The sequence below is a fragment of the Hemiscyllium ocellatum genome, chromosome 29 (genome assembly GCF_020745735.1).
Source record: "Hemiscyllium ocellatum isolate sHemOce1 chromosome 29, sHemOce1.pat.X.cur, whole genome shotgun sequence".
NCBI lineage: Eukaryota > Metazoa > Chordata > Chondrichthyes > Orectolobiformes > Hemiscylliidae > Hemiscyllium > Hemiscyllium ocellatum.
Genome location: NC_083429.1, coordinates 31322717 through 31341659, shown reverse-complemented (window position 1 = coordinate 31341659; position 18943 = coordinate 31322717). Strand labels below are relative to the sequence as shown.

The 18943-nt window shown below is 38.9% G+C and overlaps 1 protein-coding gene across 1 annotated transcript in view; it reads left to right on the top strand.

Annotated features, from left to right (window-relative positions):
* The window catches only part of jhy (junctional cadherin complex regulator), a 94566-nt gene that overhangs the window by 20064 nt on the left and 55559 nt on the right, over window positions 1-18943 (top strand). The window contains exon 2 of the mRNA XM_060846736.1: window positions 1977-3006. Coding sequence (XP_060702719.1) covers window positions 1977-3006 — 1030 coding nt within the window. The remainder of the gene's footprint in view (window positions 1-1976; window positions 3007-18943) is intronic.

Genomic DNA, 18943 nt, shown 5'->3' with positions numbered 1-18943 from the left:
CGCCCTATCAACCCTGCCACTGAAATGCTCATTGATGCCTTAACATTAAGGATCAAAAGTCCATCTAACCTCCATCCTTCAGAAAGGTTCTGCATCCATTCAGAAATCTATAGTATGATTCCTCTCCATCCCAAAGTTCCATATTGCCATCCTCCTCACTTCTAGTGCCAATGTCATATTGCTCTGAATTGCCATTAAACGGCTCAGCCAAGTACAACATATGGCATACTAGGATTTAACTTTGTAAAAATATTTTTCCCCAGTTTTCTTGAATGCTATCATAAAATTTGATCATTGGCCTGATCACAATGGATTTCTTATGTTCTCGTCTGAACATTTTAATCCTTTGAATTCTAGAGTCCATTCCAGAAGCTTATTCTGCTATTCAGTTGCATCATAGCTGACTATCTATCCTTCTTGGTTTAGTAATTTTAATACCGGTCCCTAACAAACATATCAATCTATAATGAAATGTTTTTGCTATTGTCAGAACTTCAAAAGGTTTTCAAAGACAGTTCCAAATTTCCTCAACCTTTTGTGTAAAAAACTGATTTTTTTGCCACCACCCTTGAAAGAAATAATTATAATTTTAAGGTTATGTTCTCTTTGTTTTCCTACCAAAGAAAATAGTTGTATTTTTATTTACCTTATTAAATTCTCTAAACCTCTTAAACACTTCACCCAGATCATTCCCTAATGTTGTAAATTCAAAGAAATATGTAACCCTGAAATCATTCTGCTAAATCTGTACTACATACACCATGGTTAACATATCCTTCTTCAAGCGGATTACAAACAGTTGAATGCAGAACTTTCGACAGGATTGAATCAAAGCTCTTCATAGCTACAACATATCTTCCATCCCTTTATATTGCTAAATTCCTAATTTAAAGTTGGCATTTCATTAGCCTTTCTAATTATTAGTTACACGTGTTTATTAACTTATAGTAATTTCTCTGGTTAAACTCTAATATTGTTGCTTGTCCCCAGTTTCTTTTTCATTTGTAAAAATGCCCTGGTCTTTTTAGAAGGTGGATCAATTCACTTTCCCACATTGAATCCTGTTTCCCACAATTTTGCTGATCGGCTTAATCTCACAGTGTCTTATTGTAACTTTCTGTTCTTAGTTCCAGTAGTTATGGCGCTACTTAACATGGTGTCATCAACACATTTACAGAAATAGCTCTCTATCCCTTCATCCAAGTTATTTCTAGATATAGTGAAAAGATGTGGCCCCAGTACAGACCCTGGGCGGATACCACTCATCACTTGCTGCCAGTTTGAAGATATGCCTGTAATTCTCACTGTCTGTATTTTCTCCAAGCGAGCCATTTCCCTATCTAAGCCAATAAATTGCCTCTAATTCTAAGTCCTGATCTTAGCCCAACAGTCCAACATCAAATACAGATTTTCCACCTCTGTTCTCTGGATTTATTTTGTTTATTATTCTCTTGTTACCATTCTCCCTTTGTTCAAAAGATTATTCTTTTAAAAATTATTGTAGATTTGGGTTGTACTTTTTCACAAAATTCCACACTTTGTGGCCAGTGTGGAATTTTCTTTTTTGAGAAATAATATTTTATAGCATTTCACATGACAGGAGTTTTCCAATTGTGAGTGCATTGTTGTATAAATGCTTCCAATGCAAAATTTGTCTTTTCTAACAATATTCAAAATTTTAAGTAAGGTGTTCTCATGTGCCTTCAACAGTTATACAATTTAAGATAGCTTACTGTTTTATTCTGTGCATGAACATACAAATGTATGAAAGTCCTAACGTGCAGTCATACAGTGGAACAGTAGCTTTCCCATTTATTCCTTTGTTCCACATTTGATAATATATGACCCTTGCATTAAATGCCTAATCTTACATTAGTTTTAATCTGAGATAGACAAACTTGTAAGATACCTTAAAAATATCATTTTGATCAACAAATTTTTATGCGACAATTGAACTTTTTAAAAAATTCTTTCAGCCTTCAAACTACTGACAGATACGCCAACCTACGATATAATCCTAATTGGAGAAATACCAAAGCAGGAGCAAAGATTCTTATGCCCAAACAAAACTATGAATCACTTCATGATTCACTGGAGAATTTGCTTCAAGAGTCAAATGAGCTATTGGAGAAAACTGAAGGAAGATACAATGAACACCAAGATAAAGTGGAACAAAAAAGGCACACAAATAAAGCTCGTGCAGTTGGATTTCGTTTGAGAGATGATGATAACATAGAGAAACAACTTAAAAGGAAAAGACCGTCTTCACCTTACATTAAATGTGAAGTTAACATGCAAGAAGAACATGAATCACTTGCTTCTTCTGGATTTTGTGATTTGCAAAATGACAGGAAAATCAAATCAGACACAATTGTAGCAGAAGTATCCCAGGAAAACCATGAGGAACATCAGTCTCATGATGAAGATAATTGTGAAATGTTTAGTGATTCTGAATGCGAACACCTGGATTCACTGGAACAGAAAAGACTAACAGATAAATCTCAAGGAATTAAATTTAGGTTGAGAGAAAGTAATAATGTACAAAAGCAGTCTGAAAGGAAACATTTGCCTTCTTATTATAAAAATGAACAAAGTGCCCAAGATTGTGAATCACTCGATTCTCCTAGATTTTATATTGATACAGTTAAGAGTGATTTGGAAAACAATAAGAAAATTGGAACAAGAAAATTCTTAATTAAAGAACCTAAGGATAAGCATGAGAAAGATGAAGATCACAATGAAGAAGATGACTATGTAAGTTTGAATGACCACTATCAAAAAGAATACCAGCAATTCATGGAGCAAGAGTCAACCTGTAGTGATATGAGCATAACGAGTGTGAAACACTCCAAGAACCGTGTGATCTCTCATGACAGGAAATTGCAAACAAAAGTGAGAGTACAGGATAATATTGTGGAACGGAATAAACAGACTCTGGGAAGAAACAAAATAAACTCATATCAACTGTTGTACAGTGAAAAGAAAGAGGTTAAAGGTACACAGCAGGTAGGTGTCACAGTAAAAAGTCTCTTTTCTTATATTGTCCTTCTGAATGAAGAAGAAATTATTTCATTCAATTGGTTCTAAGATGGTTTGGTAAATCCAATGCTTAATCTGCATAATCTGCTATAGTTGGGTTTGATGACACTTGGAGAATTGAGTAGAGGAGTTGTTGAGATGCTTGTGCACTCTCTCTGATGACTCAATTTGCTAATATTTTGGTCATTTGGAAGCAAGAGACTCCCATGAGTCATTGGGGATGTTCGACCTCTCACCACAGATTCTGGTCTTATTTCATTAAGTATAAGGAAGAAGCCATCATATGTTTAAGTGATAAAATGTTTATCAGTGTGTGTATACTAGTTGCTATACTGGAGTTAAGATGACCAAACCACGAAGCCAGAGATTTAAACACTATTTCTTTTGTTAATATTCTTTTGACAGACAGTTCAGTTTGGTAAGAAATCTGTAATTTTTCCTTTATTTATATTTATGTTCTGATTTTTCAGTTCCTAAACTAAATTTGCTCACATGTTCTGAATGTTATTTTCAAGTGACAGGACGAGTACTAGCATCTGCTCAATACATAGTTGTCTTTTAAATCCAAGTCCAAATGGGACTGGACCTATGGCTCCTAGTTTGCAAACTAGAACATTATTTTAATACTTTATTAATCTAGATCATATAGCAAAAGCACAGAAATAAATTGAAAACAGCATTTTGATCTGAAAACAGATTGTCATTGTCAACAATGCACAGAAAAACCCAGGATTTTCAGTCCTAAATCTACAACTGAAATCAGATGAGCATCTGCATTCTGGTATTAAGAAGCAAAATATTGTAATTCCCAAGAATAAGCAGCGAATTGTATGCTTCTTCTAATTGGTAGGTTAGTTCCTGTCTTTTTTTTGAACAAAGCAAGAACTTTGTAGTGAAATATTTACATGTACATTCATTTTATCTTTCAAACCCCTGAATGATTATTCTCTCCAACTTTTGTTTCATTAAATGTTATCATCTGATTTCTATTTCAGGACTGATTTAAAGTTTTCTCAATTCCTTGATGTTAAACAAAGTCCTTTATAATATCTTTAGTTTCTTATGAAATAACTCCACAGATGCCAGTATCCCATCACAAGTTACCCTTTGTTTACAAGTGGAAAGTCCTTGACATTGATTCAGCTCCCTCAGAGCAACAGGATATTTGACACTCTTATTTTTTATCTGTCATCCAGGGCACCCTGCTTGGTTCAGAAAAACAGCATCAATAAAGGAACTCATTCTATGAGGTCCATCTGGCTGACCTTGTTACAACCACTACATCTTCCACATGAAACTTTATTTTCCATGAAAAGGTGGGCAGGTAACCTCAAATTGGAAGGCAGTGTTGAAATAGGCTTTTGCAAGAATTTTCTGAAGCTACCTTTAATGGATTAGCTTTCTTTCCCAAATATCTCATTGATAAATGAATCCTTGACAATATGCCGATACTGAATTTAGAATAATCTATCCATACTGTGAAAAACAGTTTTGGAAAATGAAATATCTAATGCTATACAACATATGAACACGAAGGGATTCTCCAAATATCAATGAATAATGTGCCATACTGATACTTGCAGATTATACATGAAGCCCATTTCAGAGGCATGCGAGATAAGTGAGATGTTACACCTGCTAGCATTCACTCGAATATCTGAAGGCTTCAAGATCAGTGGCCAGATTTGGAGACTAGTTCATGCATAGGAACAGCAGTGATTCTCTGAGTCTATGATAAACTAACAACTGTTTTTAACTTTTGAATGGACAATCAAGTGTGGACATTATTTTTGCAGTTGTAGGCTGAAAATCAGGGAATGTATCAAGTAGGTATCATGACCAATAGATTCATCATATTTTCTCTGGAAGGCATCCAGTAAAATAAAAGTTCCCTTCACCCTCACAAGGTTTATTTTTCCCTGGGGTGGGGGAGTCCAGAAGTAAAGGTTTAGGGTGAAAGTGGTAAAATTTAAAAGGGTCCTAAGAGGTTGCTTTTTCATGCAGAGGGTTGTGCATGTATGGAATGAACTGCCAGAGGAAATGGAGGATGGTATAATTGCAACATTTAAAGGCATCTGAATGGGTATATGAATAGGAAGGTTTTAGATTAGATTAGATTACTTACAGTGTGGAAACAGGCCCTTCGGCCCAACAAGTCCACACCGACCCGCCAAAGAGCAACCTACCCATTCTCCTACATTTACCCCTTTACCTAACACTACGGGCAATTTAGCATGACCTTTTCACCTAACTTGCACATCTTTGGACTGTGGGAGGAAACCGGAGCACCCGGAGGAAACCCACGCAGACATGGGGAAAATGTGCAAACTCCACATAGTCAGTCGCCTGAGTCGGGAATTAAACCCGGATCTCTGGCGCTGTGAGGCAGCAGTGCTAACCACTGTGCCACCGTGCCACCCACAAAGGGATACGGGCCAAGGGCTGGAAAATGAGACTAGATTAGCTTGGGATATCTGGTCAGCATGGACAGGTTGCGCTGAAGGGTCTGTTTCCGTGCTGTATATCTGTGACATTGGCCATGGATGTTTCTGATCTCAATGTAATGCCTTACATTAGATTGGAAGAACTACAATTTCCAGTCCCCCTGTTCCTTTGACTTTACATTGGGTGCAAATGATTCACACCATCTACTTATCCAGTGTAATTCCTTCGGTGGAATTACAGTAAATTTAACATATTATTGATTACATTGGGAATACTGCAAGTTATCATTTGTTACTGCAGGGCCAACATGTTCAGGTTTCTTCATATAAGGATGCTTTTTTGCAGCAGTCTAGAAGTATAATTCTTACATTTCAGAAGGCTTTGGCACCAATTGCTTTGGTCATGTGCGAACGGTTCCCAGTTGTTGAAGTAAGGCATGAAGTTATGTCTTGTTTCTGTTATGGATTTGGCTGTCGAATACATCCACTGACATCATTAAATTCTGCATAGAATGCATTTTCTGAAAGACAACCACAATCATGGCCTAGCTATCTTGTTGAGATAATTGAGCATTGCCATGATTCTTTTGGAGTTAGAAAGTTCCAGTACTTTTCTGCTCGGACTCATTGTTGCCAAATAGATCTCAAGTAATGTATATGAAATTAGTTTGATCTTGTTTCCTGCTTTAGGTGGTTAGTCCCAAGTTTCTGTGTAAGTCAAATAAATATCTGTAAGTTATTCCATCAATTCAATTCAGTTTGCTTGTACTAGTTGCTTGAGAGCCTAACCATTGAAATGATCCAGTCTGTTCTCAGTCATTGGTTTTGATTAACTTTAAGGTGTAATATTAAAATTAGTCGTGACTGGACTCTTTGCAGTGCAAAGATGCTATGACATATATTTTAAAGTGATGCTGAAGTATGGTAATGATCGAGTGATTTTAATCATTGGATGATATCAGCTCAGGGGCATAAATACATAGGTCACCTTGGAACTGGGGAGCAGCACTCTGCAGATTACATTATTGGCCCATTTGCTACTGTATTTATTATTTATACATACATTTTCTAAAAAAAATGCCTGAGGAATTATAAAGTTAAGTGGGCTTTAGCACTAAATATCCGAGGAAATTTGTTCCAAAGAAGTTAAATCTAGCATGTATATGTGTGCATGTATACACACTTCAAATTGGTTACAACCTAAAGGGGGAGTCATAACAATTTTCCAGTCTTGAAATGGCGAGTGGGAAAGAAAAATGGGAAAATGTTTGGGAACTCTGTGTTATATTGTATGTATGTATACATACTTATTTGCAAAAGTGAAGTTTTAGAGTACATTGACACCTTCAGTCCATAGAGAGTGCTGCGTTACATGAAGTATTGCAAAAAAGTGTTTCAAATGGAGGGAAATCATTTTTTATTCTGAGTATGAAAATAACGTAAGTACATATTGTTGGACAGTTTCCAAAAAAACCTGTTTCTTTCCTTCTGGCCCTCTCTCTCTATTAATTCAATCTTTCTTTTTCCTCTCGATTTTTCAATGCATGATGTGACATTGAAATCACTATTGCAACAAACACTTTCTAGTTCAGACTCTGATTTGCTCATTAACAATTCTTCAATCTGATTGGTTCCAGCCATACGGCAATGGACCTCTGCTATGTTAACACATATCCTAGGCATCCTGTAGATCCCAGTATTGGAAAACTTATTGTTCATTAAGTAGGCATCCATTAAATTAAGTAGGCATGTCAATGAATGGCAATCTCTGTTCATTCAGCAGTCACTAAATTCTGGCCCATTGAAAAAGCAATGTTGCCACAACTTAGCCAAACTGATTACCTGCTAAAATCAAAATCAGATTCCAGAGCTAAAACATTTTATATGTAATAAAATGCAGCTATACTGAAAAACTATGTTTGTATGGACTAAACTATAGTAATCATAAAGAAAAAGCCATGATTTGGAGATGCCGGTGTTGGAGTGGGGTGTACAAAGTTAAAAATCGCACAACACCAGGTTATAATCCAACAGGTTAAATTGGAAGCACACTAGCTTTCGGAGCGACATCAGGTGACAGTGGAGGGCTCGATCGTAACACAGAATTTATAGCAAAAATTTACAGTATGATGTAACTGAAATTATACATTGAAAAATTGATTGTCTGTTAAGCCTTTCATCTGTTAGAATACAGTGATAGTTTCACTTCTTTCATGTGTAAATCACAAAACCTTTTTTTTAAAGTTGCATTCTCAGGTTAGCTGTTAACAATGGTGATAGCTAGACAATATGTTGAAGGTGTTGGCCCCCTGTGTTCTCTGTCTATGACCTGATGTTTAGATCGATTCTAATCTAAAAAGTGAGATAACAGAGTTTTACATAAATTCATGCAGTTTTTGAGCTCAAAGTTCTACATGAATGCATGCAGTTTTTGAGCAAAGTGCAATGTAACTCTGCAAGTACAAATTCACCCCACAAAATATGTGTGCATGTGGGTCTTTGTCTGTCTGTGTTATGTGGCTGTCTGGGGTCGGGGTTGTGAGTGTGAGAGAGTGTGTGTAGTGAGTGCAGAGTGTCTTAAGTCTGTGAGGGAGTGCATGTGGGAGTAAGTGTATCTATAAGGGTGTGTGGGTGTCTGTGTGCGCGTCTGTGTGTATCTGTGTCTGTGTGTATGTGAGAGTGTGTGTGTGTAGGAATGTGTGTGTGTGTGTGTGTGTGTGTAGTGCAATGGTGATTACCTGTAATGTGACATGAACCCAAGGTCCCGGTTGAGGCCCTCCCTATGGGTACCGAACTTAGCTATCAGCCTCTGCTTGGCCACTTTTCTCTGCTGCCTGTCCCGAAGTCCACCTTGGAGGATGGGTCACGCAAAGGTCCGAGGCTGAATGTCCTGGACCCCTGAAGTGTTCCCCAAGAAAAAGCAGTTTTATACATTTTATCGTCCTAATCGCAAATACAGGTAGTTCCAGTATTAAAGGATATTGTGAGAATTGTAGGCTTCTTATAACATCCCATATATCAATAAGTGTGTTACACTAGACTTCTAAAACTGGCATTTAAAAATTTTAAATTATTTCCTTATTTATAGATTGCTTGGAAAGTTAATATCAATGTAGTTTCCTACATTGTACGATATGTTTAGAAAATCTTTATTTCTTGTTCTTTGTGTCAGTATGGACAAACTTATCTGCATCAAAATAGTTTGGCCTATGACAGGGAGAAAAGCTGAACACTTAAAAGAATCAGGATTCTATGACTGTTATAAAAAACAATGTTGTAGTAGATGACGAGTAGCATTCTCATCCTGGTGTATTTGAGAGATGTAGCACATCAAAGCAGCAGAATTTGCATATAGTTTGTACAGAGATGAGGATTGAAGTTCACCAGGAATATAAATCTTCCACTAATTAGAGGAATCATTTTTAAATGCTGTCAGGGTTCATGACGTTGGATAACTTCCTGCTGATTTTTGGATGTCATTATTTCTTTATTAATTACATTAATAGAAAATAAGTGAGTTATCCAGCCTAGCCCTTCAGTAAGGAGCTTGTAAATCACATATGATAAATGTTGTGCAAAAACCCAGTCTTAAATCAATCCACATCAGTCTTCAGAGAGGTATCAAAGGGTGTAACATTGTTTTATAATTATCTGATTCCATACACAGTTAAAACATCCTGTACTATTTGGGAATGACTTCTCAAACAATAGAATGGCCATTTCCAATTTCTCATATCAAAATATATTCAAAAGCATAGAGATTGACAATGATAATTCAAAAGGCAGATTTCTGAAGTTACTGTAAGAAATGTTTGGATTGAGTAGTATTTTCTTTCAGATAAGCAAGTCACTACTGTTTCCTGTGTTTTTTGGGGGTTTCAGTATAACATAATTATTTTTCTTTTCATTAATATGATGATTTCAACCCTAACTTTACTTCCTTTGTTGATTCAACTATTTTCAGGGGATGAAGAAATAGCATACCTGGTGAACAGAACTATGATGTTTGTTACTGTTTGTTTTAATTTTTTTCTTGGAATGTGGACTTTGCTGCAAAAGCCAGGATTTATTATGCATCTAAAATTGTTGTTGAACTGATCAACTTGTTGGCCCATTTTGGAGGGCAGATAAGAGTCAGCCATGTTTCTGTGAGTTTCAGGGTTAAGAAAGATCAAGCGAGGTAGAGATAGAGCCATAGAGATGTACAGCACAGAAGCAAACCCTTCAGTCGAGCCTTTCCACGCCAACTAGATATCCTAACCTAATTTAGTCCCATTTGCCAACACTTGGCCCATATCCCTTTAAACGCTTCCTATTCATACACCCATCCGGGTGCCTTATAAATGTTGTAATTGTACCAGCCTCCACCACTTCTTCTGGCAGCTCAATCCATACGTGCACCTGTGTGAAAAAGTTGCCCCTTAGGTCCCTTTTATATCTTTCATCCTCAACCTAAACCTATGCCCTCTAGTTCTGGACTCCCCCATCCCAGAAAAAAAGACCTTGTCTATTTATTCTATTCATGCCCCTCATGATTTTATAAACCTTTATAAGGTCAGCCTCTCCCTATAGTTCAAATCCTCCAACCCTGGAAAAATCCTTGTAAATGATTTCTGAACCCTTTCACATTTCACAACATCCCTCCAATAGGAAGAACAGCAGAATTGCAAGCAATATTCCAAAAGTGGCCTAACCAATGTCCTGTACAGCTGCAATATAACCTCCCAACTCTCTTACTCAATACTCCGACCAGTAAAGGAAAGCATATCAAATGCCTTCTTCACTATCCCATTTACCTGTGACTGTACTTTCAAGGAACTATGAACCTGCTCTCAAAGGTTTCTTTGTTCAGCAGCACTGTCAGATTTCCTTCAAAAACAAGAAAGACAAGATATTCGAATGGGAAATGGATTAAAAGCCTACTATGATAGTAGAGACTCCTTTTCTTGAGCAATCCCATGAGAGGTCACTTGCTACATTCAGCTTCAGAATTATCTATAAGGTAATTGATGGGTAGTAGTTGATGGATTATGGGTAGTAGTTGATGGATTATGTTCATCTTGGAGCGCAGTTACTAGCGGTGTACCACAAGGATCTGTTTTGGGACCATTGCTTTTTGTTATCTTTATAAATGATCTAGAGGAAGGACTTGAAAGCTGGGTAAGCAAGTTTGCGGATGACACGAAAGTCGGTGGAGTTGTGGATAGTGAGGAAGGAAGTGGTAGGTTACAGCGGGATATAGATAAGTTGCAGAGCTGGGCGGAAATGTGGCAAATGGAATTCAATGTAGCTAAGTGCGAAGTCGTTCACTTTGGTAGGAATAACAAGATGATGGATTACTGGGCTAATGGTAGGCTACTTGGTAGTGTGGATGAGCAGAGGGATCTTGGTGTCTATGTACACAGATCTCTGAAAGTTGCCACCCAGGTAAATAGTGCTGTGAGGAAGGCATATGGTGTACTGGGCTTTATTGGCAGAGGAATTGAGTTCCGGAGTCCTGAGGTCATATTGCAGTTGTATAAGACTCTGGTGAGGCCTCATCTGGAGTATTGTGTGCAGTTTTGGTCGCCATACTATAAGAAGGATGTGGAAGCTTTAGAACGAGTGCAGAGGAGGTTTACCAGGATGTTGCCTGGAATGGTAGGAAAATCTTATGAGGAAAGGCTGAGGCACTTGGGGCTGTTCTCATTGGAGAAGAGAAGGTTTAGGGGAGATCTGATAGAAGTGTATAAGATGATTAGGGGTTTAGATAGGGTAGATACTAAGAACCTTTTACCGCTAATGGAGTCAGGTGTTACTAGGGGACATAGCTTTAAATTAAGGGGTGGTAGGTATAGGACAGATGTTAGGGGTAGATTCTTCACACAGCGGGTTGTGAGTTCATGGAATGCCCTGCCCGTATCAGTGGTGAACTCTCCTTCTTTATGTTCATTTAAGCGGGCATTGGATAGGCATTTGGAAGTTATTGGGCTAGTATAGGTTAGGTAGGACTCGGTCGGCGCAACATCGAGGGCCGAAGGGCCTGTACTGCGCTGTATCCTTCTATGTTCTATGTTCTATGTTCTATGTAATAGCATTCAAGCACACAACACTTGTGTTCTTATGAACTTTATTAGTGATTCTGGGAAGCTTTTAGAATTAATAATTTGAAACAAAATAAATAGTCATTCAGGGGAAATGTGGGTGAACTAAGGAAAGCTAATGTGGATTTGTTAAGGGAACATTATGTTTAACTAACATGCTTGAGTTTATTGATGAGGTAACAGAGAGATTCATAAGGATATTGCTTTTGTACAGAGACTTCCAAAATGTGTTTGGGATGATGTTGCACAACAGATATTTGAGAACATTCAGAGCTCATGAATTAAAATGGACAATAGCAACATGGATACAGAATTGGCTGCGTGCCAAGAAATATGACAATTATTTTTGGATTGAAGGAAATATAAAAATGCAATCTCCAGGAATTGGTGTTGTACCCAATTTATATTAATGCCTTGGTGGCCAGAATACATTTCAAAATTGCAGATGATAGAAAGTTGAAAAGAGATTTCAATATGCTATTTTATTTTTATCTAGTTAAAAAAAACTTGTCTAATATTTACTGAAAGATTTTTCAAGCTCATTTCATAACTTTAATGCCTAAATCTATTGAGTTTAGTTTCTTACAATAGAAACTGCTTCTTACAAATTCACAAAATTAAAAACTTATGCATTAGCATGTGATATCAACCAGTTCAAAGTTGAAAATGCTGTTCATATGCAATGAAAACCTTCCTCTAAATCACGATAATTTTAAAGATTACAATGAAAACGATAGGAGTGTCTTGCACCTAACCATCTCCAGCTGGTTCATCAATGACCTTTCCTCCATTATCGTGTCCAAAGTGGTGACATTTGCTCATGACTACCCAATTTTCAGCCATTTGTGTGATTCTACTGATACTGAAGCAGTCCATGTCCAAATGCAGCAAAAGATCTGAACAAGTGATAGGTAACATTCACACAAAGCAAAATCTGGGAAATGACCAAATCCAAGAAAAGATAATCCAACCCTCATTCCCAGACACTCAATAGCGTTACCATACCCCATTATCAGCATCCTGAGGCTTTGTATTTGCCAGATACTATACTGGACTAGCTTCATAAACACTGCGTAAAAGAACACATCAGAAGCTAGGAATCATGTCCCTAAATAACTCACCTCCGGATACCACAAAGCCTTCTCACCATTTTCAAGCCACACATCAGAATTATAATGGATACTCCCCACTTGCCTCGATGAATGTAGCTCCAACAACACTAAAAAAGCTTCACACCACCTAGGATATAGTAACCTGCTTGATTGACATCACATCCATAAATATTTACTCCCTTCACAGCCAACAAGCTGTAGCAGCAGGGTGCACCATCTGCTATACGCAATATGTATTCCAAAAATTCACCAAGGCATCTTCCAAACCTAGACAGAAAATTCTAAACTCATGGTGACGAGCATCTCAAAGGACAAGGATAGCAGGGATATGGAAATAACCTTGCCTCCAAGCCACTCACAATCCTGACTTGGAATATATCGCTGTTCCTCCAGTAACACTGGATCAAAATCCTGGAATTCTCTCCCTAATAGTGTTGCGGATCTTCCTACATCAAATGTACTGTAATGGTTAAAGAGGCAGTTCACCAACTCCTTCTCAAGGGCAACGAGAGATGGGCAATAAATACTGGCCCAGTTAGCAATGTCCAGATCTGATGAACTGAATAAAATAAATAATGGAGAACATGAAAAGAACATTGACAGGTTAGTGGAATTGGTGGAAAAATTGTTAGATGAAATTTAATGCAGAATTGATTCAGTTTGGTATGGACAAACAGTATAAAATTCTCCTCACTATTTGCAGCTCCTCCAATCTTTGTGTCTTTTTAGATTAGAGATTAGATTACTTACAGTGTGGAGACAGGCCCTTCGGCCCAACAAGTCTATACTGACCCTCCGAAGAGCTAGCCACCCAGACCCATTTCCCTACACCTAACACTACGGGCAATTTAGCATGGCCAATTCACCTAACCTGTACATTTTTGGACTGTGGGAGGAAACCCATGCAGACACGGGGAGAATGTGCAAAGTCCACATAGACAGTTGCCTGAGGCGGGAATTGAAACCTAGGTCTCTGGCACTGTGAGGCAGCAGTGCTAACCATTATGCCACCGTGCCGCCCAAACTTACCAATCAGGCCACCTACATTCTCCTCCAAATTATTTAAATACACGACAATCAACAGGGGTCCCAGCAATGATCCCAGTCTAATACTACTGATCACATCTCCAGTCAAAAAAGCACCCTTAAACCGCTGCTTTCTGTATTCCATGACCAAGCCAGCTCAGTTCCATCTTACCTGGTCACTGTTGATCCCATGTGACTTCATTCTCTGCCATGAGGGACCATGTCAAAAGCCTTTGTAAAGTCCATGTAGACAACATCTACTCCCTAACCTCATTAATCATCTTTGTCACTTCCTCAGAAAAACTTGTTCTCATCTCTAGACTCATCCTCCACAATGTCCTCCAACTTTGTAAATACCAATGTGAAGTATTCGTTAAGGACATCACCCGCTTCTTCTGGCTTCATGCATAAATTCCCTCCTTTGTTCTTGAGTGGACCTACCCTTTCCCTAGCTATCTTCTTGCTCCTTAAATATAAAATTTTTCGGGATTTTGCTTAATTCTTTTTGCCTAGAATATTTCGTGGCCCCTTTCAGCCTTCCTAATTCCTTGTTTAAGTTCTTTCCTGCTTTCTTTATATTTTTGGAGGACTCTGTCTGTCTTCAGTTTCCTAAACCTCCTTTGTCTTATTGACTAAACTCGCAATTTCTCTTGTCATCCAAAGTTCTTGAATCTTGCCATGTTTATCTTTCATTTTTCACAGGAGCATGCTGGTCCCGGAGTCTAATCAACTGGCCTTTAAAAGATACCCAAATGGCAGATGTGGATTTACCCTCAAAGAGCTCCCACCAATCTACATTCCCTGGTTTCTGCCTAATGGAGTCATAAGGTCATACAGTACAGAAATGGACCTTTGTTGTCATTTACCTCAATTTAGTACTTCCACTAGAGGACTACTCTTATCCTTATCCATAAGTGATACAAACGTACAGAATTTTGGTTGCTTGCCCATTGAAACTTCAGTGCCATGTCAGTTATGGCCCCTTCCCTATTTGGACTATTTACATATTGCTTCAAGAAATCCTCTTGGATGCACCTGCCCATTCCTGCCCATCTAAGCTCCCGGCATTAACAGAGTCCCTGTCAATATATGGGAAATTAAATTCACCCATCATAACAACTTTGTTGTTTTATATCATGTATCTGTTCTTCTATCGGGCTATTGGGAGGCCTTTAGTACAACCCACTAAAGTGATTGCATCCTTCCTATTCTTCAGTTCCACCCATATCAGTTTGTTGGATGAGTCTTTCAAGGTGTCCTTCCGCAGTACAGCTGTAATATTCTCCTTAAGCTATAATGCAACTCCACATCTCTTTGACATTCTACTCTGTCTTGCTGGAAACATCTAAAATTCAGAATATTAAGCTGACAGTCTTGTTTTTCTTTTGATCAAATCTCTGAAATAGCTACAGCATCACAGTTATGTGTACTCATCCAAGCTCTAAGTTCGTCTGCCTTACCTGTCATACCCCTCACGTTATAACAGATATATTTCAGACCACCAGTCCCACAGTGTTCAATAAATTCTTCCTGTCTGTTCTTCCTCTTAGCCTTACCGGTCTTAGTTTCTAGCTCCTTCTCAGTAATTTCATTTGCTGACCTATTGCTCTGGTTCCCACCACCTTGCCACGCTAGTTTAAACCCTTCTAAGTAACACTAGCAAACTTCCTTGACAAGATATCAGTACCTCTCCAGTTTAGATATAACCTGTCCTTTACCTACAGGTCCCAGATGCCTTGGAAAAGACATCCAAAAATCCACATATCTGAAGGCCTCCCTCAAGCTTCAGCTCTTTAGCCATGTATTTAGTTGTACAATATTCCTATTTCTAACTTACTAGCACCTGGCACAGGGAGTAATTCCAAGATTACAATCCTAGAGTCCTCTTTTCAACTTGCTAACTAGTACTAGAATGACAAAGTCCTGCAAAGGCAGTCCAGAGAGTTAGTTGAAAACTAACTAGTAAGTGGTACTAATTAGTAAGTACAACTAGCAAGTTAGTAAGTATTACTAGTTATTAAGTACAACTAACTCTCTAGACTGCCTTTGCAGGACTTTGTCATTCTTTCTGGCTATGTCATAAGTACCATAACCTCTTGCAGCTTGTCCTCCCTTTTGAGAATGCCTCACGCCTGCTCAGAAACATCCTTGCCCCTGGCATCAGGGAGCCAACACACCATCCTCTAGTCTGTTTTGTGACCAGTAACACCTATTTGTGCCCCTAACTAGAATGTCCACTATTACTACTTCACTGGCTGCTGCTGTAGTCATCCCCTGTTAGACAATCTCCCCTAAACTCTCCAGTGTCCAAAATGATTTACTTGTTAGAGAAGGGGATAGCCACAGGGCATTTCTTGCAGTCATCCATTTATCTGCCAGATCCTTGGGTGTGACCACATCTCTAAAACTCCTCTACAAATCTCTATGATACGTTCACCTCCATGCAAGGCTGGCTGGGAGTTACACATTTTCATGTTAGGATGAGCCACTATTACCTCCAACTAGAGCTTGAGGTGTCATCCAGGATGTACATCAATATAAATACTCACAAAGAACTGTACATGTATACTTGCTTCGCTTTTGGCTGCTTTGGCATGTGCCATCTTAAAAGGGTGATGATGAACATCCTCCAAGACATGCCCAGACTCTGTCTAGGTAATGTTTTTATCTCAGGAGCTGTTGCAATGGGAACATTTGGAGACTTTGAAGAAGAGTTTGCACCATTTCTGTTCATCTGGCATCTTGTTAAAAAGGGAAAAATATATGTTCCATGTAACCAAGCTAACGTGCCTGAGGTATAGAGTTGACAAGGATGGATTACACCCTGACGATGTGAATGTGAGAATGAAAAGGGCTCTGACTTCAAAAACACAAGCCAGTTGAAGGTTTTTCTAGGTCTGATAAATTACTGTGGGAAATTAAAACCCTACTCGTAGTCCTGCTAAACAAAAATCAGAAATGGTTGTGGCAAATGGTACAAGAGAATGTCTTTGCACATGTCAAACAATAACTACTGTCAACAAAAAAAAACTCATTATGACTCACTGAGACCACATTGTAATGTGATGCTTCCTCCTGTCGGATAGGGGCAGCATTATCACACCATTGGGTCAATGGGGTACAGGGTCCAGTCATGTGCACACCACAAACACCGGCGGAGGCAAAAAGGAAGTATGCCCAGATTGAGAAAGAAGGTTTGGTCACAATATCTGCAATGAGGAAGTGCCACCACTTTGTCTAAAGTCAGCATGTCACCATAGTAACTGACCAACAAGCCTCTGCTGGGCAACTTCAAGGAAGACAAAGCAATTCCTCCTGTTACATCCAACGCTGGGCACTGCTGTCAGTTGCCTAGGAACATACCTTGGAACATCTTGCAGAAATCTACAGCCAATGCAGATACCCTCAGCCACCTGCCACTACCCACCAGTCTACCTTCACTTCCAAAGATGGAAGCTATTGTGACTTTGAACTTCATGGACAGACTACCAGTGCCTGTTAAGCAAATCTAGGTTTGGAGTTAAAAGGACTCTCATATCAAAACTACATCATATCATCCTAAATGGTAGACCAAAACCGCATCCTACAGAAGGATTGAAAATCTTTATCTTGAAATATCAGGAGTCAAGGATAGGAGATGGTACTTTCTTGTGGGGAGCCTAGGTAGTTGTCCCAGGTCCAAGCCAATAACCAGAACTTCAAGACTTGCACAATGGCCACCCTGAAAGTTTGAAAAATGAAAATACTGACAAGGAGCTATGTTTGGTGGTCTGGCAGAGTCACAGATATCAAAAATCTGGTCAAGTGCTGAAAAACATGCCAGGAAAACCGGAAGGCTTTATCAGAAGCCTCATTGCATTAATGGGAATACCGGGGAGATCTAGGATATGCGTTCATGTAGATTTTGTAGGGCCATTAATAGGCTTGTGTTTCTTAATCCTTATCAATGCTCATTCAAAATGGATCAATGAGAAATAATTGGCCTCTCCTCCTTTTTACAGCACCATAGAAAAACTCGGCCAATCTTTTAGTATGTATGGTATCCTTGAGGTCCGTGTAACAGACAGTGAGACCCCATTAATCAGCAGGGAGTTTCAGACCTAAATGAAAACAAATAGGGTAAGGCACATCTGATTAGCACCTTACCACGCATCCACGCAGTCCAGGTGTTTAAAAGTAGCATGAAAAAACAAACTACAGGGTCTTTGAAAACAAAATTTCTTCAACTAGAGGACAATGCCACCTATGATGATACAACTACCCCCTGTGGAACTGTTGATGGGCTGATGTCTTTGGACTAGGCTTAGCCTGATTTTCATAAACTTTGGCGGCAAGGTTGAAGTGAAAGAAGAAACCCAGAAAAGGGACCACGATGGGCATAGGCCAGACATATATTTTAAACTGGGAGATATGGTCCATGTAAGGAACCTCAGTGATGACTCTCCACAGATGCCAGAAGTTAACCTTAAAAACAGTACCAGTATCATACATGTTTTACACTGGAGAGAAGAGTGCAAAAAGGCACATTGACTATCTCTGTCAGAGGGAACCCACGATAGTCGCAATTTTTCAAGAGACCCACTATTATCAGCATCCTGTGGACATGAAACTCTACCCAGTAAAAGATTAAGAGCCAGCTAGAGGCAGCAGAAGCCCAGTCAAGCATGCCACTGAGGATGGTCTTCATGGAAAAGACATTCACCTAATTATTATGTCTCACCCAACCAGAGCCAGAAAGCAACAGGAATGGGGCCATGGGCAGAGCCACACATGAGGTCCCCTCATCCCTGCAGTCAAGGAGCACCCCTTGGACTTTAAGAAGGAGGGATGTGATAACCCCATAACATGCAAGGGTAACTACTAATTTATCTCCTCATGGAATTTGTTGAGTATGAATTTCCTTGGTAACCAAGAGTGGCCTGCCCTACTGGAACCCATCACCTGAGCCCTTTATAAAGCAAATAGAGGGATGGGCCTGAAGAGGTTGTCTGTCACTGGCTGGATCAAGTCTATGTATGCCACAAGTAGTGGCTCTATTTTGGTATTCAACAGTAAACTGTTTCTTTCCAGTCGGGTTTCCTGAGTTTATTACACTTTCAGAGACTGCAGCCTAGCAGCATTGTTCTGTAAGACTCGGGCAGCTCAGCTAATAGTGATGCTACCAAACTATTCTTGAAGACAGACAGTGAAATTCCCCATCCAGAATACATTCTATGCCCTCGCAACCCTCAGTGCTGTC